We start from the raw sequence: 22,731 nt of genomic DNA, 5'->3' as shown, positions 1-22,731 counted from the left end.
ATGAAGAAATTTCAGAGGAATCTGCTCTAAAGCCTACAGGGCCATCTTATGATGAAATTACAGAATGGCAGGCTATTAAATTCCTAGATTAAAAGACTTATGCTGAGTTAAGAATACAGATTATGGGCGTCCCCGCGTGTGTGCGCCTTATCTCAGCTGGTCTGCCCGAGACCCCCTGAGCATGAACCTTAGAACCCCGTGCGGCCCCATTTCCACTCTGACAAGATGAAAGAAACGATCATGACCAGGAAACACTCGTGCATTGGTGGGACAGGAACTGCTCCTAGAAAGAAGAAGGTGGTTCCCAGAACAGCCACAGCAGACGATAAAAAACTGCAGTTCTCCTTAAAGAAGTTAGGGGTAAACAGTATCTCTGGTATTGAAGAGGTGAACATGTTTACAAACCAAGGAACAGTGGTCCATTTAACAACCCTAAAGTCCAGGCGTCTCTGGCAGCAAACACCTTCCCCATGACAGGCCACGCCGAGCAACGCAGCTGACAGAAATGCTTCCCAGCATCCTAAACCAGCTTGGTGCAGACGGTCTGACCAGTCTGAGGAGACCGGCTGTAGCTCTGACCGAACAATCTGTGGACGGAGAAGTAGCACTTGCTACTGGAGAGGAGGAGGATGATGAAGTTCCAGATCTGGTGGAGAATTTTGATGAAGCTAAGAATGCGGCAAACTGAATTTAAGCGACGTCTGAAGAAGGTGACTCTTGGCAGAAGTTACAACAGGAGCTGCTGTTTTATATCATGGCTCCTTTTTTAAAAGAATTTTGTTTATTATGGATCTGACAAAATCTATCTAGATATCTAATATTTTTAAGCCCAAGCCCCCTGGACACTGCAGCTCTTTTCGGTTTTCGCTTATACTTAATTCATTCTTTGCAGCAAATTAAGCTGAAGACACCTGGGAATAAAGTTTGGAAAAGGTTAAAAAAAAAATACAGATTATGTTTAATAGAGTTACCTGAGAACAATGTCACAGAACGTGCTTCATTTTATAGAATCTGAAACTTAAAAATAAAAATTTGTACATGTGCTAATACACCATGCGGGCGATGCAGAATTCCAAGGGGCTTCTGCCTTGGATTCTGAAAGGAATGATTCTGAGATTACGCACTGAGAGACGGTGGCTCTCTTGGAGATTCCTTTAGAGATTGAGGCTGATGACACTTCAATATATGTATGTATCCATCAGAATATGAGAATTATTTTAAACACTGTGGCATAAAATACATTACTGGTACGTCACACAATCCTTCAGGTCGAGCGGCTGTAGAGAGAGAGATCGAACACGACCGACTGTAAAGGAGATGCTCACAGAACAGAAGGGGGTGAGGAACCTCCCTAAGACAGACTAACGCTTTACTGACTAAATGTCTTACATGCCCACGAGAGAGGCAGCACAGCCGCTGAAGCAACGCTGGATTCTAGAAAGGACTGAAGAATTAGATCAGCTTTTATGTGTGAAAACCTCAGACTGGAAGGCAGGGAACGTGCTGAGTTGGGGAAGAGGTTTTGCCTTTGTTTCAACAGGAGAAGAAAAGCTATGGATTCCATCAAAATTAATAAAGATTAAATTTGACAGAGGAAAGACCTCCTAAAGATCTCGGCAGCGGGACAAGAGGGAAGAAACCAAGAACAACAAAACAGACACCAAGCAGCCCAGATGATCCTACCTCACAGACGAACTCAAATGCAATTCCCACAAAAATCTCAAGGCCTTCGCCTGAGCCCTGCACTTCTCACCACACAGAGACGGGACAACAAACGACACAGCTAGCTTTCCTAGGGCTTGGCCAATACACCAATGTCCTTAGGGTCCCCAACGAAGAACATCACCCACAGACAGCAGGAGGCGGTTTTTAGAGAAAGACCTCATTCCCAAAAAGTTAGGGAATTAAATTACCTTTAAGTTAAAGAGAGCAACAAGTCAAATAATTTTATACTTACATGAAATTTTGTATATTCATACAAATTTAAGGGTATGTATTTGCTATAATATACTGCATATTTGTTTCAACTCTTGTTTAAAGTATTCTATCTACTCATTTAAATGCAACGTAAAATTCTAGTCTTTGAAACTGTTCAGGATAATTAACAAGTTCAAGTGGTTTAGTCAACCAAATGTGGAGTCTTGTTAGCTACTAGTTTAGTTAATTAAAAAAAAAAAACAAAAAACCCTAAGCTTTATTTAGCTTCCTGTAAATGTTTTCAAACTTGAACAGATAGAAAATAGCTAGAAACAAGCAATGTTTGCCGATTCAGATATACTACAGAAAGTTGATCTTCAAAAACCTCAGAGATCTACAGAATATGACGTTTAAGTATTTCTATTAATAAAAGGCTTCTCATGACAGTGAGACATGATGAGCATATGGAGTTTGCTTCAAAGGTGACAAAGCCGCCACCGGGCAGAAACCTGTCCTTGTCTCAGCTGCACACAGCACGCTGCCCAGCTGTGGACAAGAGGGCACAGCGATCTTCGCAAGGACAGGGTAGGCAAGTCCTTTACAATTCCCACTTCACAGCAAAGTGTTTCGATATCTGCAGAAGATGACGCTCCAACCACACAGAGAAACCTTGGGTGACAGCCCAGCCATCCAGCCACCTCTGTCCTTGCTATAGTTTTGGAAGCAGTTTGCTTGTACTTCCTGTTTACTCAGGTAATATTTATTTCTCAGGTCTCTGATGGTGTTATAGTCTCAAAATCAGGCTTAAGTTGTTTAGGATTTAAGAAAATGTCTTACGGTCTAAGCCATTTTTAGGTTGGTAGTATATGTTATAATAGAAAGTACAATTCTTATCTGATAGGTTTCTTTTAAAGATTTATTTATTATGTATACAACATTTTACTTGCATGTATGCCTGCATACCAGAAGGGGGCACCAGATCTCATTGGGAATTGAACTCAGGATCTGTGGAAAAGCAGCCAATGCTCTTAACCCCTGAGCCATCTTTCCATCCCCCCCCTGATAGTTTTTATACGTGCTCTTATTGTATGTAGGTTACTGGTGTTAGAGAGAGGCTTTTATTGGACTAAAAGGAGGAGATGTAGGGATCATCTCTTGTGTACTGTGTGGAAGCATCACCTGTCAATAAATATCTGACGGCTAATAATCCGAGGCGGAGAGAGAGAGGAATGATGGGATACAGGCACAGGAAGATTCACCACAGGGAATCAAAAGAAGTCAGATGGAAGAAGTCAGCTGAAACCAGCTATGTGGTAGACATAGGATGAATGAATGGAATAATTAATTGAGGTATGAGCTGGCCTAGCTTAAGCCTAGGCATTTATATAATAAAGCCTCTGAGTAACTATCTGGGAACTGGGGCGCAGATGGAAAAGCTTGTGGTTACATGAGACACCATTAACGATTCCTTGCTACAAGTTATTTACTTTATTGGACCAATATCAGACTTTTCCTATTCTTAGCATTGATCCTGTAGGACACTGAGGAGCAGTGGCAATTGCTTCAAGTCCACGTGTAGCCATTAACTGGCTGGATGACTCTAGACCTTTACTTCTCATCTGCATTATGAATTATCTGACCATTTCCTGAGCGTCACCCAAGCTACTGTGACACACACTGCCAGACATAAACATCAGCCAGATTACGCCATTCGGGGGATATTCCAGATAGGGCCTCATTGTGGAGGTAGGCTGACCTTAAACTCAGCAATCCTCCTGCCCCAGCCTTCTAAGAGCTAGGATTCAGGCATGTTCTACAGTGAGTCAGATCATGCTTAACCCCTTAGAATTAATCCTGTTAACACCGAGGGATGCCAGACATAAAACTGAAAAAAGCAGCAGGGAAGAGGCACAAATGAAGGGGGCGGTGGAAGTGTGGAGACAACACTGGAAGACGTCACTTACAAAGTGCACTGGACAAGAGGTGGAGGCAAGAAAGGGAAGCAAAGAAGAAAATTAAAAACCGAACCACAAGACGGACAAAAGGATGGGGTGAGTTATGGAGAGAAGAATTTAAAAGTAGAAAATAGGGGTTGGGGATTTAGCTCAAGGCCCTGGGTTCGGTCCCCAGCTCTGGAAAAAAAAAATGAAGAAAATCAATTGCGTAGAAAATATAATACTGGGTCGGAGAGATGGCTCAGTGGCTAAGAGCACTGACTGCTCTTCCAGAGGTCCTGAGTTCAATTCCCAGAAATTACATGGTGGCTCACAACCATCTGTAATGAGATCTGATGCCCTTGGGGGTTGGGGATTTAGCTCAGTGGAAGAGCGCTTGCCTAGCAAGCGCAAGGTCCTGGGTTCGGTCCCCAGCTCCAGAAAAGAGATCTGATGCCCTCTTCTGGTGTGTCTAAAGACAGCTAGCGTGTACTACTCATATACATAAAATAAATAATTCTAAAAAAAGAAAGAAGGAAAGAAGGAAGGAAGGAAGGAAGGAAGGAGAGAAAGGGAGAGAGAGAGAGAGAGAGAGAGAGAGAGAGAGAGAGAGAGAGAGAAGATAACACTGGAAAGGTGACAATGCTTCAATTACCTTCCTGCCCGCCTCAGACCAGATTTTAAACATTTGGAATCAAAGTTGATTTAAAATTGGGTGAGAGAGCACACAACTTTAATGCCAGCACTCAGGAGCCAGAAACAGGTGGACCTCTGTGAGTTTGAAGTTAGCCTGGTCTACACAGTGAGTTCCAAGTCAGCCAGGGCTACGTCCGACTTAAAAAAGAAAGAAGGAAGTTGATCTCATCCAGATTCAGATGCTCAAACAAAGATGGAACAATTAAATCTACAATTATTCTCTCTTTTTTCTCTTTCCCACGTATTTTTTGGCTCACTATCCTATCTTGATGAGTATACTTAGCCCACAATTAATAAGGAGTAAGACCAGCCGGGGCTACAAAGAGAAACTGTCATAAAACAATTTAACAAATGAGCTACTGTAGTGAGTGGTCAATAAACAACTTTTCTGCTTCTGAGACAAGGTCTCTCTGTGTAGCATTAGCTGGCCTGGGGCTCACTCTGTAGACTAGGCTGGCCTGGGACTCAAACCGACCTGTTCTTCAGATGCCTCTAGAATGAAAGCTGTGGCCGCCGTGACTGCTGGTAAACAATTTTTGATTGCCTGAGTGAGACACAGTAAAATCTAAGGTACCTTTAGCACGACGGGCATGATGACCCGCAAGGAAAGTGTTTCCGTGAAGAGCCTATAGAGCGCTTCCTTCACAAAACATGACCGGTGCCTGTACCGACTCAGTGCTTCAGAAATCTGACTCATGTTGGCTCCTCCAGCAACCTGAAAAACACGGAGTTACAGACCGGTCGTTCACCTACTCACACAGCATCTGGGTCCTGCCAACGCTCAAAACAAACCCTGTTCTTCAACCCCCACTCACAGACCCATCCAACGGGTGAAATGTGCAGCTCAGTACAGTAACGAAGCAAGCAGGCGCTGATGTGGGAATCACATACATCTCCCTGCAACTCTAGTCCAGTTAAGACTGTGACTGGGTGGTGTGTACCTGGAATCCCAGCACTTGGGAGACAGAGGTAGGGGAACTGTCTCAAACTTGAGGACAGCCAGGTCCTACATAAGCAACCCTTGTCTGAATCAAGAAAAAAAAATCAAAGCCACAAAACCTCAACTAGCTGTGGTTTGGAGATTTGCCCTAGTGGTAAACCACGTGAAGCCCAGGGTACGGTGCCTAATGCAAACATCATCAAACAAGCCACAGAGCACGTGCAAAGTCAACAGACAACAGGCATGGAGGCCTATCGGGAGGCTCAGCACTCACGTAGGAGAAACATCTGGTAAGGCAGGGGAAAGGACCTCGCTCATTCTCAGGGTTTAACCCCACTTCTCACGTGCTACACCTCTTCCCTGTTATTACAGGATAACATGTTTTTTGTTTTTTTTTCTTTTTTCTTTTTTTCGGAGCTGGGGACCGAACCCAGGGCCTTGCGCTTGCTAGGCAAGCGCTCTACCACTGAGCTAAATCCCCAACCCCAGGATAACGTGTTTTAAATAGTCCATTCCAAGTAGCCTAGAGCTAACGGAGTTCTGATTTTCAATCACACCTCCTTCTACGACGCCCTCTCCTATAGCCTCTCTCCAAACATAAAATCAACAAGGAATTTATTTTGTCTTGTTTTTTTGAGACACTTTTCTCTGTGCAGCCCTGGGATCCTGGAACTCATTCTGTAGAACAAGCAGGCCTCAAACTCAGAGATCCACCTGCCTCTGCCTCCCAAGTGCTGGCATTAAAGATGTGCACCTCCACTGCCTAGCTGGTGAGGATTGTTTTTTCAAGGTTTTATTTATTTATTTTATGTCTATACTAAAGCTGTCTTCAGACACACAAGAGGAGGCATGAGATCCCAATACAGATGGCCGTGAGCCACCACGTGGTTGCTGGGAACTGAACTCAGGACCTCTGGAAGAGCAGTCAGTGCTCTTAACCGCTGAGCCATCTCTCCAGCCCAGGATTTTTTTTTTTTTTTCCAACAGTCCTCAGTAGTAAAGAACAAAAACCCAGGGGACAGGAGAATAAGGATCTTACAAAGTGAAAAGAAACTCAAAACAATTCCCCTGTCTCTACCATGAACATCATTATTCCAGGGCTCTACTAAACAGACAAGAAAATGCTTTTGTTGAAACAGGGTTTTAACACATACCCCAAAATGATTTTAAACTTATAATCCACCTGCCTCAGACTCACACATTCTAGTTTGTGTTCAGCTAAGGAACCTTTTGAAAAGGGAACTCTGTCAACTGCCCCAAAAAATAAAGGCCTGACCTGAGTTTGCTTCTGGGAAGTAATTCCCAGGTCTCAGATTATAGGCATTCAAGATTGCCCCCATGCCTTCACCACCAGACAGGCTTACCATGGGGAGGCCCTGACTGGCCTACCTTCTCTCAAGGCCAACAGTGCCGCAGGGGTTGGTTTGGTGCTACGTATACAAATGCTAAATAACGGCCCCCAAGATCTGATTGCCCCCAGTGAGGACACCAGCTTTTGTTGTATGAAATTTTTGCCCCCCAAGTTAATTGGTTAATATAAAAGACTAAAGCCTGTGGTAGGTTTTCAGATACCTGGCTCCGGGGTCAAAGATAGTAAAAAGAGGAGAAAGAAGAAATCACAGGAAGAAATGAGGAAGCTGCTATGAGAGGAGGTAGACCATGAGTCTGGGACTAGGAGAAACAGCAAGTAACAAGGGACACATGGCTGGGAGGTAAGTTGGAGTAGCTCAAACCTGCCCAATCTAGGCTTACTGCTTGTAAATAAAATACCTTGATTATGTGTCTTTTATATGGGTTACCTAGAATTTATAATTCCTTTTCTACATTGCCACCAATCTTCTCGGAAAAGATATCCTGGAGGCCCTGGAAGTTACTCTCACTAGTCAGCCAAAAAAAAAATTTGCAGTAGGGTAAATGATTATACCTGTAGTAATAATTACACTCATAAAAACTTTAAAAACTCTCCCCTGGCTTACTCCATTTCTAACGGCTGCTGTCATATAAAAACACTCCCTGCCTCGACTGGCTGTCCAACGCGCCTATCTGGAGTGAATAGCAGCCTCCATCAAGAGAGAAATCAGAAGCACTCACAGTTAGTAAAAGAACAAGTCCAACTTCACCATATCCGCCCATCCTACACTCCACTGAAGACCACTGTGTTCACTATAAAAAACTGCTCAGCGGGATGGAGGCTGCTACAAGATTTAAGGGCAATTAATAAAACCATGCAGGTTTGGGGGGTCCCCAACAAAAGGGCTACCCCTGACCACCACAATTCCTGAGGAGGATTTTAGACAAGTATCCCCGCCTCCCAATATAGAGTCTAATGTACAAGAACTTATAATGCTCCGAATGAATAAAACGAAATGTACGTTAGGACAAACCTTCAAGTCCTGCCTTCCCATAAAGAAATCAGAGTAACCAGCATCTGTATGCAAGAGTCCCACAAATCGCATGGCAGGCCGGTGCTGCAGAAAGGATTCCACAACTTGATCAGTGATGTCGGTGCCCCCCGAAATATCCAGGGATATGAGGTTGGGCAGGATGTCCTTCTGCTGTAACAAATAAAAAGCCAGGTCTGATTTGAGCTGCCTGTGGTCAGAAATATCAAGGTGAAGCAGGCATTTCAGCTGACTGATAACGTCGAGAATCTGTGGGTTGTTCATGGCCAGGCACTTCAGATAGTGCATCGTGAGGGACCTGAGCCGGTTCTTACAGGAGAGGAGTGCGGAGATGTCGGTGACCAGAGTATTGGAGATATCCAAGCTTTCCAGGCTGGGTAACTGAGAAACGCCAACTAGGTCTTCGTTGCGAAAGGACACATTGGCAAGGCTCAAGGTGTGAAGGCCGGTGAACTGACCCAAGGCCAGTAGCCCTGAGTTCTGAGGGACGCTAACCGAGTCTAACACAAGACACTGAAGGTTTTTCTGGATCCAGGCACTGCCCTGGAGAGCGTGGACGATGTCTGGGGCGAGAAGCTGGGAGTCCGCTGAGGTGGCATCCACTTCAGTGAGCTTGTGATGGCAGAAGGCCTGTGTGAAGGCTGCTGCCGAGAGTTTGACTCTCCGAATGTTCATCAGCTTCAGGCTCATCTGCTTGCCTTGGAAAATGCTTGCTGTCCTGTCGGTCAGCTTGCCTGCAAGAAAAGCAGAACCACTTTCAGCGACAACCAGACCTCATGCCTTTCCTGACTGTGACACAGCAGTGAATGAGGAGGACAGACGCTGCTAGAATATTCTCACCACGGTTACTGCTGGCTGTGCCAGATGCTCTTCTAAACCCTCCACCAGCTTCTTTCATTTATTTTTTGCACTAACTCGACCAGGGAACAGTATAATTAGTGCTGTTAGGTGAAGAAACGGAAGCTTCAAGAGTTCATCTTGGGGCTGGAGAGATGGCTCAGTGGTTAGAGCACTGACTGCTCTTCCAGAGGTCCTGAGTTCAAATCCCAGCAACCACATGGTGGCTCACAACCATCAGTAATGAGATCTGATGCCCTTTTCTGGTGTGTCTGAGGACAATGTTCTCATATATAATAAAGAAATAAATCTTTGGGGGCTGGAGAGATGGCTCAGCGGTTAAGAGCACTGACTGTTCTTCCAGAGGTCCTGAGTTCAAATCCTAGCAACCACATGGTGGCTCACAACCATCTGTAACAGAATCTGATGCCCTCTTCTGGTGTGTCTGAAGACAGCTACAGTGTACATTGTATGTAATAAATAAATCTTTAAAAAAAAAAAAAAAAAAAAAAGAGTTCATCTTGGGGCTAGAGACATGGCTCAGCGGTTAAGAGCACTGACTGCTCTTCCTGAGGTCCTGAGTTCAAATCCCAGCAATCACATGGTGGCTCACAACCATCTGTAATGAGATCTGATGCCTTCTTCTGGTGTGCATGAAGACAGCTACAGTGTACTTATGTATAATAAATAAATAAATAAATCTTTAAAAAAAAAGAAATTAATACATAGGCGAATGCCAGCAGCAAACCACTGAACTGAGAATGGGACCCCCATTGAAGGAATCAGAGAAAGGACTGGAAGAGCTTGAAGGGGCTCGAGACCCCATATGAACAACAATGCCAAGCAACCAGAGCTTCCAGGGACTAAGCCACTACCCAAAGACTATACATGGACTGACCCTGGACTCTGACCTCATAGGTAGCAATGAATATCCTAGTAAGAGCACCAGTGGAAGGAGAAGCCTTTGGTCCGGCCAAGACTGAACCACCAGTGAACATGATTGTTGGGGGAGGTGGTAATGGGGGGAGAATGGGGAGGGGAAGCCATATAAAAGTGGAGAGTGAGGGGTTAGGGGGATGTTGGCCTGGAAACCGGGAAGGGAATAACAATCGAAATGTAAATAAGAAATACTCAAGTTAATAAAGATGGGGAAAAAAAAAAAAAAAAAAAAAAAAAAGAGTTCATCTTCCCCACAGTCTACTTGTGGAAGGTTGAACTCAAACTTATCTACACCAACCCTATTCGTAGAAACAGAACACAAAATCAAATAGGCAGGCAAACAATAAGTAAGTAACTCCACTATAATTACTTTTGGGGGAGGGGACTTCAAGATAGGATCTTACTGTGTAGCTCTGAGTGTCCTGGAACTCGCTCTGTAGACCAGGCTGGCCTCAAACTCGGAGCTCTGCCTGCTTCCCCAGGGCTGGGACTAAAGGTGTGCACCGCTACACCTGGCCTTTTTGTTATCATCCCTTCACAAGTCCAAATACAGGAGGAGTTAAGAAGCTAATTACTTAACCTTTGGGCCTTCATTTTCTTTTTTAAAAGATTTTAAGATGTTAAGATTGGGAATGGAGAGACTTTTAGAGTGACTTATTTTATTGCCCTCCTGTGTCTATGGGTATCATGTTTGTGACTGGTGTCCATGGAAGTCAGAGGAGGTCATCCAATCTATTGGAACCAATACTACAGACAGTTGTAAGCCACCATGCGGGTGCTAGCTGCTGAGCCATCCCTCCCACCCTGGAAGACGTCATTTTCTTCGTCTGTAAAACAAAGAGGGTGCACTAAACTCCATTTAGCAAAGAGTTACAAAGCACTGTCTATATGGGATTCCATCCTAAGCAACCGGCATATCAGACACCACACGGAACTCAATCTAGAAGGGCACACCGGTAGATGATTAAAACAGTTCCCTTGTACTCAAAGGAAGAACATAAGAATGATAAAATTGGGACTGGTGAGAGTGATGCGCTCTAGAGAAGCTGTGTGTGTCTGTGTGTGCATGAGTGTGTGTGTGGTATCTGTGGGTGCATATGTGTGTTCGTGAGTGTATGTGTGTGTGTATGTGGGGTGTGTGTGTGTGTGTGTGTGTGTGTGTGTGTGTTTGTGTGTTAGACAGGGACTCCTTCTGTAGTCCAGCAGCCACACCCAGCTTACATTTATATTCTTAGAAAGACCTGGCCAGGTGTGATGGTGGACACCTGTAATCTCAGCATTTGGGAGGTAGAGACAGAAGGAATCATGAGTTCAAGAGCATCCTCGACCTCATATTTGAGTTTGAGGTCAGCCTGGGGGAGGATGCATGAAACCCTGTCCAAAACAAAAAGAAACGAACAAAACAATTTTTGGGACAGTAAATAACTGGAATAACTTCAGCCAGGAATGAGATGGCACCAAAAGAGCTTTGTGGTTTGGAGCACTTCAGATTTTCACATTAAAGACGTCCAACTGTCCTGAGAGACACATCCAGAGCATGTCCAACACAGAGGTCAATGCCAGCAGCAATCACTGAACTGAGAACAGGATCCCTTGGGGGGAATTAGAGGAAGGACTGAAAGAGCTGAAGGAGCTTCCAACCCCATAAGAACAACAATGCCAACCAACCAGAGCTTCCAGGGACTAACACTACTCAAAGACTATACATGGACTGACCCAGGGCTCCAACTGATGTGTAACAGAGAATAGCCTTGTTGGGGAACCAGTGGAAGGGGAAGCCCTTGGTCCTGCCAAAGTTGGACCCCCAATACAGAGGAATATGGGGCGGGGGGCAGTAAGGGGGATGGATGGGGGGAATACCCATATAGGGGAAGGGGAGGGGAGGGGAGAAGATGGGGGCTTATGGACAGGAAACCAGGAAGGGGAATAACATTTGAAATGTAAATAAAGAAATATATCTAATAAAAAAATCTAAAGAAAAAGGTGTCCAACTGTATTCCCAAATCCAAAACCTTCCCAGCCATATGCACAAGGGATACTTAACCCATCCAGAATTCTCTAAAATAACCAGATTCAGGCATGGCGATGCAGGCCACAGACTCAAGTCATCAAGAGGCTGAGGCAAGAGGCTCACTTGCATACTGGAGTTCAAGAAGACTTGTCTCAAAAGTAATGAAGTAAGGGCTGGAGAGATGGCACTGGCTGCTCTTGCAAGGGACCCACGTTCCGTTCTCAGTAGCCACACGGCAGCTCAAAACCACCTGTAACTCCTATTTCAGGAATCTGATGCCTTTACCTGATCTTCTTGAGCACCAAGCATACATGCACAAATGTACGTGCAGGAAAAACATTAATACATATAAGAAATGAAATCTTCTTTTAAAAGAAAACAGGTTTGTGTGGCGGTACCTGCCTGGAGACACAAGGACCTCTACAAGTTTTGAGGCTAGTCTGAACTACATAGCACGCTCTGGGCCAGCAGGTTTACGTGGTGAGACCCTATCTCAAATAAAATAAAAACTTTAAAGGGGCAGTGAAACGGCTCAGTAGTCGAAAGAGCTTGCTGCAGAGTCTGAGCACTGGAACACTGGAACGCACTGGTGGAGAAAATGAACCCTTGCAAATTGCCCTCTGGCTTCCATTCCTGTTGTGTGTGCAGACAGACAGACAGACCGACAGACAGACAGACAGACACACACACACACACACACACACACACACACACGAATGTAAAAAACCAAAATCTTTAAGATAACAAATCAAACCTTTAATTCCCTCCCGCTGTTTGTTTCTTGCTGCTGTTTTAATTTTCTAATACGTATTTATGCCATGGTGCAGGTGTGGAGTCAGATGACAACTTGGAATTCAGTTCTTTCCTTCTACCATGTAAGTCCCATGGATAGAAGCCGGGCCATCATGTCCAGTGGTCAGTGCCCTGACCCGCTGAGCCTGCTTGCTGGTCTCTTCTCTGTTTTGTTTACCCCCAGACAGAATATTAGAACCCAGACTGGCCTCAGATCCTTATGAAGCTGAGCATGACTGCTATTCCGATTCACACAACAGACTGACAATGGCTTTATTTTCTTTACCCATCAGGCCGGCAGCAGGAATAGCTTCAAAAGCTTAGGTCACCCTATAAAGACTGAGATAATCAAAGTAAGAACTGTAAGTAAAGGTATTTTCCCAATAATTAAGCACTGGGGTTCACTGGCTACTGACACTGTTGTTGGGAGCCCTCTACTGCTGAAGACTCTATGCACTCTGATTGGACTGATTGGAGGACACAGCAATCAAGCTGGAACTGAGCTGAGATCATCCTGCTAACCAGCCCTTATAGAGTGCTGAAGACGCTAGGCAGGATGTTGGGGAGAACTGTCATCGAGCTTTACTCAGCTGCGGACTACGCATGCTACACTCCTGAGGTGCAGGTAAGGCCTGGCCATTGGTGCAACAGTGGCCAGTCTGCTACAGGAATAAGCAGCAGCTCTCGGTTGGACTGGGAGTCCATGCCACAGAGGGAATTCATCTCTGGTACTGTACATTTGGTCAAAAGCCGGAGGTACAGGCTATGCATAGTCGGGAAGGTGCAGCTGCTGTTTGGGTCCCTGGACACGAAATGCCCGTGAAACTACCTTGTAAATACGTTTATGCACATAGATCAGCACTGCTGTCAGTTGTGAAGAGGCTGCGGACGTATAACTGGTCAAACACTAAGAATACCTGGCTGCTGGAGGTGGGAAAATGGCTTAGTGAGTATGAGCATCTGCTACTCGAACATGAAAACCTGAGTTCAAATCTCCAGAACTCAAGTAAAGAGCCCAGCATGACCGAACATGCCTATCACCTCAGTGCTGTGTGACTGTGGAGATGGGGTTACTAGGCCTTGCCTGGCTGTCTGTGTCTCTTACTAAGGGGCTAAGGAAGGAAATGATAGAACAGATCATCTGGTGTCCTCTGTAAACACACACACAGGAAACCATACGCCGAGCCCTGAGGGTGTCCTCTACTGCCCCATTCCAAAGCTCACAGAACAATGCAGCAGAGAGGGAGGGAAAGAATGTCAAAAGGCAGAGGAGGGAGTGGCCTGTGGAAGAACACTCTCTTCCTCTAACACAGCCACTGCCTTCTTCAAGAAGTGCCTTCTTTACTAGTACAAGAGCCACATAAAACCGGAGCCTGTCAGCATTCTGTGAGAGGAGGAAGGGAATCACCAGGGCCCATCCTCCATGAGGATATATATGTAACTAATGGCTGATGTGCATAAGGGAGGGGCGGCAGATCCTGGGGGGTTGTTGTCCTAAAGGGTATAGCCACTGAAGGTGTACCCACGCTCCTGTAAATTACCCCTCAGTGACGCCTCAGTGGGTCACAAAAAAAAAAAAAACAAAGACAAAAAAAGAACAGCAAAGCACTGTAAGACTACACTTTAGAGAACACTTCGTACCTTGCCAAGCCATCCTCTCAAGGAATTTATCAGCTATTTCGTGAGGGAAAGACCAATGCTCTGGAAGACACAATGTTCCATCAGGTCTTTTAGAACACCATTTGTCCAATTCGGCAATTAAGACATCCATGCAGATGTTGACCAAAGGGTAGGGCGATGCTTCCTCCTAAAGCACCAAAAGGGGAAAAGGAAAAAAATGTTAGAATTCACCGGCAAACATTCAACATGAAAGTGACTGTGGTCAGCAAGGTAAAGGTGCTTTTTACCGCCTCGCCATGATGGTCAGCTCTATCTTTGAGAAGAAGTAGGTTCTATAGGCGTCCTCTGCCTTCCATACAGCACATACTAAATTAAAGAACAACAACAGAACAACCTGCCGGGCGGGACAGCGCAGCTTGCATTCTAGCCCTTGGGAGGCAGAGCAGATCTCTGAGTTCAAGACCAACCTGGTCTTCACAGTGAGTTCAAGGCCAACCGGGTATACATAGCAAGAACCTGCCTCAATAGTAATTAATAATAATAATATTAATATTGTAATACTATCACTTCTGAAATCAAATGTACAGCTTACCAGAACCTATGAGATGATGAACGCTAAGGCAGTTTTTTTTTTATTTCCGGAGCTGGGGACCAAACCCAGGGCCTTGCGCTTGCTAGGCAAGCGCTCTACCACTGAGCTAAATCCCCAACCCCGCTAAGGCAGTTTTTAAAAGTTCATAGTTTTAGAATTCTCAGTGCTTATACTTGCTGCTGAGCCTGAGTTTGATGACGAGGACCTATCCAGTGACTCCCCCAAGTTATCCTCTGACCTCCGCACTCCCACCTTCCTTCCTATGAGCTTCTCCCACATAAGTGACTCCATGTCCCAGAAGGTCCTAGAAACAACCCAATGCCGGTGTAGCTCAGACTGGCCTCAGACTCTCAGTGAATCTCTTGCCTCCTCTGTCCAGGTACCGGGATTACAAACTTGAGCCACTGTACCTGGCATATTGATTTACTTATATATTATTTAGGGTTTTGAAATGAGGTCTAAGTTAAGACATGCCCTGAAAACCTGAGCTCGAGCAATCTGCCTGTCTCGGCCTCCCGGATAACTTGACTACAGAGACAAACACTTTTGGGGCGAACAGCATGGCTCAGTAACTTCTTCCCAGGCCTCACAACCTGTGTTCAATTCCCTAGAAGAGCAAGGTCGCAGGGAAGAGCTAACCCTTCAGAGCTGGCCTCTTACCTCCACATACCTGCACCCACAAAGTAACTGAAATAAATAATTTATTCTAAAAAGATGATTTTTTAAATTAGTTGCAACAACTTAATTAATTTAATTAATGGGTAGCACAACCCGTGAACCCAGAATTTAGGCAGAAAAGGGGCAGCGGCAGGTACAGGCAGAGGATCATTTCAAAGCTAGACACTTTTATTTATTTACCGACTTATGAGTAGGGTCTCTCTGGTAGCCAAGTCTGACCTCCAACTTGAAATCCCACTACTCAGCATCCCAGATGTTAGAAATGATCCACTCTACATATCTTCTAGGCTTTTGTCATTTTAGGCAATGTCTCCTGCACTACAGACCGGCCTCAGGTTCATTATGTGACCAAAGATGACCCTGAACTTGTAATTCTCCTACATCCACTTCCCAAAGCTGGGGTGACAAGCAGGAGCTACAAGCTCATTCAGTACATCCCCAGCCCACAATCCACTGGTGTCAAGCCTCAGCTTCAGCGCTCTAACTTTTGACCTTAGGCAAACCCTTTTATTGATGAAAACCTAGATTATTGCAGCTGGAACTGGAGCTTGACAGTTAAGAGAACTGGCTGTAGGAGGTTGGGGATTTAGCTCAGTGGTAGAGCGCTTGCCTAGCAAGTGAAAAGGCCCTGGGTTCGGTCCCAGCTCCAAAAAAAAAAGAAAAGAAAAAAAAGAAAAGAAGAGAACTGGCTGCTCTTGCAGAGGGCCAGGGTTTGGATCCCAGCACCCACATGGCAGCTCTGAGGCTTATAACAGTTCCAGGGTATGCAACATCTTCTTCTGAGCTCTGTGGACCCTGCAGACATGGCGCACACACACACACACACACACACACACACACACACACACACACACACACACACACGCAGGTGAAGCACTCAAACACATAAACATAAAAGTAAGTCCTTTAAAATAGACTTTTTCTAGGTCCGATATTCAACAATTCTTTCATATTTGTTGTATATTAGAAGTAAAAACTGACTGTAATTTCAATGTTCATGAGGCAGATGTTTAACTGTTAAGAGCGCTGGCTGCTCTTTCAGAGGAAGCAAGTTCAGATTCCCAGCACCCACGTGGTAGCTTACAACTATCTGTTAATTCCAGTTCCAGAGCATTCCACGCCCTCTTCTGGCTACCTTTGACACACACAGTTCACTTAACATACATGCATGTAAAACATACATATACATGAATTAAATTAAGTGAATAGAAAGAAATAATAAAACACACACACACAAAGCCCCTCTAGGTACCCACCTCGCAGTCTAAGATACCTGAGAAGCGGAGGTCGAACTGCTCCCCTACAGCAGTTCAAGGTTGGCCTGTATAACATAGCAAAAATTCACACTACACACACCTCCAAACCCCACTAACCTGTTCATATAAAACTTACTCACTAGACAGTGGAAACTCAGCACCCAGAAGCAGAGGCAGGCAGATCTCTGTGAGTTCAAGGCCAGACTGGTCTACAGAGTGAGTTCCAGGACAGCCAGAACTACATAGAGAAACCCTGTCTCAAAAACACAAAACAAACAAACATCTTACTCATAGCAATCCTATCTTTGCCCTCTAAAAAAAACAAAAAAGAAAAAAACTTTTCTTAACCAGGCATGCTGGGGCACACCTTTGAGCCGGGTACCCCAGGGGCAGAAAGACAAGGAACTCAACTCCAGCCTCAATTACTGGTGTGCTACAATTTCCTCTGAACTGCAACAGTCCATCCTGGAGGTTTCTTAACAAGGCTCTGCAATATACAACTGACAAGTCTCTGGAAGTCCCTGCAATTTACAAGGACCCTCCCAGGGCTGGAGAGATGGGCCATCTAGCCACACAGAAAGGTGAGAGCAGATCCCTAGTATCCAGATAAAAGAATGAAGCTTTTATAACCCCAGTGTCAGAGGACAGAGACAAGTAGATCCTGGGAGTGACCAGCTAGTCCACCAGAAACAAGATGTGGGTTTAGAGATATAAGCAATCTGCACAGCAGGAATGAGTATATTCTAAAGAGAGATTTCTGTCCCTTGCTTTGGCCAATGGACTAGTACAAGGACATATGGCAAGAAATTGCAGTTTCCCCTAGCATCATGCTCCGGGAAGAAAGGCTGAAGCCTGGGGCCACCCAGGGGGAACCTGTCTTCTGCTAAGGACCACTGGAATTTACTACACTACCCTGCAGGACTAACTGCAACCAAGGCAATGCTAGGTCAGTGACAAGCAGAACCATATCTTGCCTCTTCCTGTAATGTATAATTCTAGCCCTCTCTTGTACCTAAAATTCACATTCGAGACTCCATAGATAAACTTGGGATGTGTACTCAGGGGTGCCACTGGGTCTTTTTGCCACTTTTTTTCCACTCTTGCCACAGTCATGTTGAATAAATATATTTTTACTTTTCACTATTAATTTGTCTGTTTAATTAGCTCCAATGTAGACTCTGTTTCAACAAATAAGGTGGAAGGACCAGCAAGATGGGTCAGTAGGGAAAGAAAAAAGGAAAGGCTGGACATGGTGGCACTTGCCTTTAATCCCACCACTTGGGGCGCAGAGTTCAGCCGGTCTACATAGTGAGTTCGAGGGGACAGCCAGGGCCCACAATGGGACACTGTCTTAAAAAAAAAAAAAAAAAAAAAAAAAAAAAAGAAAGAAAGAAAGAAAGATAGATAGATAGATAGATAGATAGATAGATAGATAGATAGACAGACAGACAGACAGACAAAAAGAGATGGATGGGGGAGGGGATAAAGCCAGGCCTGGTGGTATAAGCCTATAATTACACTATAATCAGACCCGAGAAACTGAGGCAGAAGGCAAGCTGTCTTGCAACTTGCCGTGTAGACCAAGTTGGTTTTGAACCTTCAATGATTCCCCTGCTTCTGTTGGAATTATACATGTGCACCACCACACCTAATAAATACTAACTTTAAAAAGAAGATTTGCGGGGTTGGGGATTTAGCTCAGTGGTAGAGCACTTGCCTAGCAAGCGCAAGGCCCTGGGTTCAGTCCCCAGCTCCGAAAAATAGAAAAAATGAAAAAAAAAAGAAGATTTGCATATGAGTGTGTGCCTGTGTGTGGCTCCATGCACACAAATGCAGGTATTCAGAGGTCAGAAGTGTCAGAATCCCCTGGAGCTGAAGTTACAGGCAGTTATGAGTCACTCGACATAGATGGCCAGGAACCAAACTCAAGGCATGAGCAAGAACAGTATGCACACTTAACCTCTGAGCCATTTCCCAAGCCCAAGACTACGACCGTTTGAACATCTGTAGACGTTTGGAACCAATGACAGAATATACTGACTTTTAAAAAGTATTATTATGTGTATGAGTATTTTGCCTGCATGTATGTATGTGCCGCGTATATGTGCATCCCTTAGAACTAGAGTCAATACTGACACATGTGGGTGCTGGGCACTGAACCTGAGTCTTCGAGAACAAAACTGCTCTTAACCACTAAACCATCTCTCCAGCCTCTAAAATATGTGTTTTAAATCTGAGCAAACCACAGGGCTAGAAAGATGGCGTAACAGTTAGGAACACTGGCTTGGGGGTGTGGGGGTGGGGAGGATGAGAGGGGTGGAGAGGATAACATTTGAAATGTAAATACATAAAATGTCCAATAAAAAAAGAACACTGGCTTCTCTTCCAGAGGACCCAGGTTTAATTCCCAGCACCCATAAGGCAGCTCACAACTGTCTGCGACTCTAGTTCCAGGGACTCAGACACCCCATACACACATACAGGCAGGCAAAATATCAATGCACATAAAGTAAAAATTTTTTAAATTTTGAGTGAACCAAGAGAGATCATATTTGAGTATATCTCAAAATCTCTCTCTCTCTCTCTCTCTCTCTCTCTCTCTCTCTCTGTGTGTGTGTGTGTGTGTGTGTGTGTGTGTGTGTGTGTGTGTGTGTATCATAACAATAGAATTTGATTTCTTGGGGCTGGGGATTTAGCTCAGCGGTGGCGCTTACCTAGGGGCAAAAGGTCCTGGGTTCCGGTCCCCAGCTCGAAAAAAGAACCAAAAAAAAAAAAAAAAAAAAAAAAATTTGATTTCTTGGGCTGGAGAGATATCAGTAGGTAAAGGTCCTCCCATCCAAGCTGAAACACTGAGTTCAGTACATATGACAGAAGAACAAAACAAACCGCAAATTGTCATCTGACCTCCACAAACGTGTCCAAGGCACACACATTACATATAATTCATAAAAAAGAATTACAGGTCCAAACCTATAATCCCACCCCTTGTGATATAGAGGCAGGACGATCAGGAATTCAAGGACACCCTGAGCTACACCGGGAGCTAGAGGCCAGTCTAGAACATAGAAGACAAGGATAAACAAAAAACCCAGATTAGGGCTGGAGAGATGGCTCAGCGTAAAGAGCACGGAGTGCTCTTCCAGAGGTCCTGAGTTCAATTCCCAGCAACCACAGGGTGGCTCACAACCATCTGTAATGGGATCTGATGCCCTCTTCTGGTGTGTCTGAAGACAGCTACAGTGGACTTATATATAATAAATAAATAAATCTTTAAAAAAAAATCCAAATTACACATCAGCTAAGCAAAATAAAGGAAGTTATAAAGATATGACCCACAACTAATAAAATAAAAAGGTGTGTGGTGAAAAGATAATAACCAGGAAAAAATTACAAATACCATATACGCTAAAAAGAAAATTTATGGGTGGGTGGTGGTGGCACACACTTTTAATCCCAGGACTCAGGAGGCAGAGGCAGCCAGATAGATCTCTGAGTTCAAGGCCAGCAGGGTCTACAGAGTGAGTTCTAGGATAGTCAGGGGCTACACAAAGAAACCCTGTCTCAAAAAAAAAAAAAAAAAAAAAAGGGCTGGAGAGATGGCTTAGCGGTTAAGAGCACTGACTGCTCTTCCAGAGGTCCTGAGTTCAATTCCCAGCAACCACGTTGTGGCTCACAACCATCTGTAATGGGATCTGATGCCCTCCTCTGCTGTGTCCTAAGATAGCTACAGTGTACTCATATATAATAAATAGATAAGTCTTTACTTTAAAAAAAGAAACAAAACAAAAAACCTTCAAGGTAAAATACTTCTCTTGTAACCAGAGACAAGCAAAAAGAATTGAGAATGCAAGGCCAGCTACTTAGTTCCAGACCAGCCTGATCTTGGGTGAAATTTTATTTCCAATAAAAAAAAAAATTAAAATAGGGGCTAAGAAGATGGCTCAGAGGTTAAGAGGGCAGAAGTTCTTTTCCCAGCACCCACATCTGTCTGCAACTGTAGACTTAGAGAATTGACCATACTCTTCTGGACTCTGAGGGAATCTGCACTCATGGGCACACATGGGTGCTGGGAACTCAACCCAGGTCTTAATTGCTGAGCCATCTCACCAGTCTCATACCCATAATTCAAAAAATAAGTAGGGGCCCAGAAAGATAGACAGCAGACAAAGGTGCCTCACCACCTGAGCTTGACCCCAAAACCAACATAGTGAAAAGAGAGAACATATTACAGCAAGCTGTCTTCTTTTTAAGCTGGAGAAAATAAGTAACTTTTGAAGGTCAAGAGAATACAAAGTTAATATACAGGAGTCTCTTTAATGTATTTCTAAGTGTAACTCAATTTTACACAAACCTTTCAAAACTCAGGGCTGAGCTGCACCCTTTTAAATCAGAAGGCAGAGACAGGAGATCTCAGTGATGAGTTCGAGGAAAAAAGGGGGTGATCATATTGCAGTGTGGTCGTTTGCAATTCCAGTGGTGGAGAGACTGAGTTTGAAGCCAGTCTGGGCTACAGTGGAAACCCCATCTCACACACACACACAACTTCAGCCTAGGTGTACCTCAGTGGAGAAGCAGACTACCAAGAGATGTTCATCCCCAGATTCTATAACACCACAAAAAGCACCATCTCAGCCAGACTCTTAACTGCTCTCTGAACTCTTCTCCGATTGGCCCCTCATCATTAGATTTTTTTTTTTTTTTTTAATTTGGTTGGGAGGTGTCTCCTGGCCTAGAACTCAGTGATCCTCCTTAAGAGGTGGGCACTTGGGCAGAGGCAGCCTGATCTCTGAGTTCAAGGCCAGCATGGACTACAGCGTGAGTTCCAGGACAGCCAAAGTTCTTACACTTAGAAACCCTGTCTGGGGTTGGGGATTTAGCTCGGTGGTACTGATTTAGCCCTGGGTTCAGTCCCCAGCTCCGGAAAAAAAAAAGAAAGAAACCCTGTCTGGGGACCGCAATAATAACGAGGTATCACCATTGTACTTTTCGTTCCCCGCGGTGGCACTGAGCATCCAGAGTCACTTGACCCTCAGTTTCAGTGTAGACCCCAGTCAACCTGGGGGATTCTGCATTCTGCACTCCGTTAATGGGGCAGGTGGGAGGACGGCTGGGGAGTGCCTCTGAGTGGGGAACTAAGAAGATTCTACAGGGACGGCCGGGAAGGAAGGGCTAAAGGGTCTAAGTGGAGCGGCGAGATGGGGGGTGCTGAGGTGAGGGCGTCTGAAGGGAGCAGACTGAGGAGACCAGACTGCGCTGGAGGTCTGAAGAGAGGAGCCGGGTTCGGGGGTAACCCGAGGGGGTGGCGCCTGCTCGCAGCGGGTGCTCAGCATGGCTGGGGCTTGAACTCGGGCGCCTTCCTCAGCAGCGCAGTGAACAGGAACCACGCGAGGGCGGGACGTGGTGTCCACGGAGCCCGGCCCGCCTGCCCGCGAACTCCAGAGAACCGTCACGCCCAACTCGCCCGCCGGCCCACCCGCCAGGAGGAGGCCGCCCCGCACCAGCCCGCGGGCCGCGCTGCACGACGGGCGGACGCCCGGGGGCCCCGGACGGCGGCCACACTCACCTGCACCAAGCAGTGGCCCTGCGCGTCCTGCTGGGCGTTGGGCAGGACGAGGGTCCGCGGCCACAGCAACGGGTGCAAGAAGTGGACCATGACGCCCCCGCTCGCGCGAGCCCGGCCGCCGACGTCGCGCCGCGGAGCACAGGCGGAGAGCGCAGGAAGGTCGCCCAGCGTTTGAATCGCCGCCCCACGCCGCGCACAGGTCCACCGCGACCCCGCCCCCGGCCTCACGTCCAATGGTCCTCGCTCCCCAGGCTCAGCCACCCAACTCCTGTTCACCCCTCGGAGGCCGACCGCCCTCGGACTCTCCGTGGTGAGGGCCGTAGCACAGTACGCAGTGCATTTGATTGTAAATTTCTATTTTGTTCTTACCTTTTTTTTTTTTTTTTTTTTTTTTTTTTTTTTTGGGGGGGTTTTTGTTTTGAGACAGGTTTCCTGGCTGTCCTGGAACTCAAAACTCATAGAGATCCGCCTACCTCTGCCTCCCAAGTATTAAAGGAGGTTTTTTTTTTTTTTTTTTTTCTGGATGGGTTAAAGTTTTTTCTACAGCGCATTGT

The 22,731-nt window shown here is 45.5% G+C and overlaps 1 protein-coding gene and 1 pseudogene across 1 annotated transcript in view; one reads left to right on the top strand and one right to left on the bottom strand.

Annotated features, from left to right (window-relative positions):
• Positions 1-22,267, bottom strand: part of Zyg11a (zyg-11 family member A, cell cycle regulator) — a 35,339-nt gene extending 13,072 nt beyond the window's left edge. Inside the window, 4 exon segments of the mRNA XM_032889116.1 lie at positions 5,122-5,262; positions 7,872-8,623; positions 14,110-14,275; positions 22,178-22,267. Coding sequence (XP_032745007.1) covers positions 5,122-5,262; positions 7,872-8,623; positions 14,110-14,275; positions 22,178-22,267 — 1,149 coding nt within the window.
• On the top strand, positions 241-688 carry LOC116885389 (annotated as a pseudogene).
• Positions 22,268-22,731: the final 464 nt, after the last annotated feature.

This window comes from Rattus rattus, chromosome 1 (genome assembly GCF_011064425.1).
Source record: "Rattus rattus isolate New Zealand chromosome 1, Rrattus_CSIRO_v1, whole genome shotgun sequence".
Lineage (NCBI taxonomy): Eukaryota > Metazoa > Chordata > Mammalia > Rodentia > Muridae > Rattus > Rattus rattus.
Note: the sequence above shows the minus strand (reverse complement) of the source record. Positions and strands in the feature narration are given on the sequence as shown.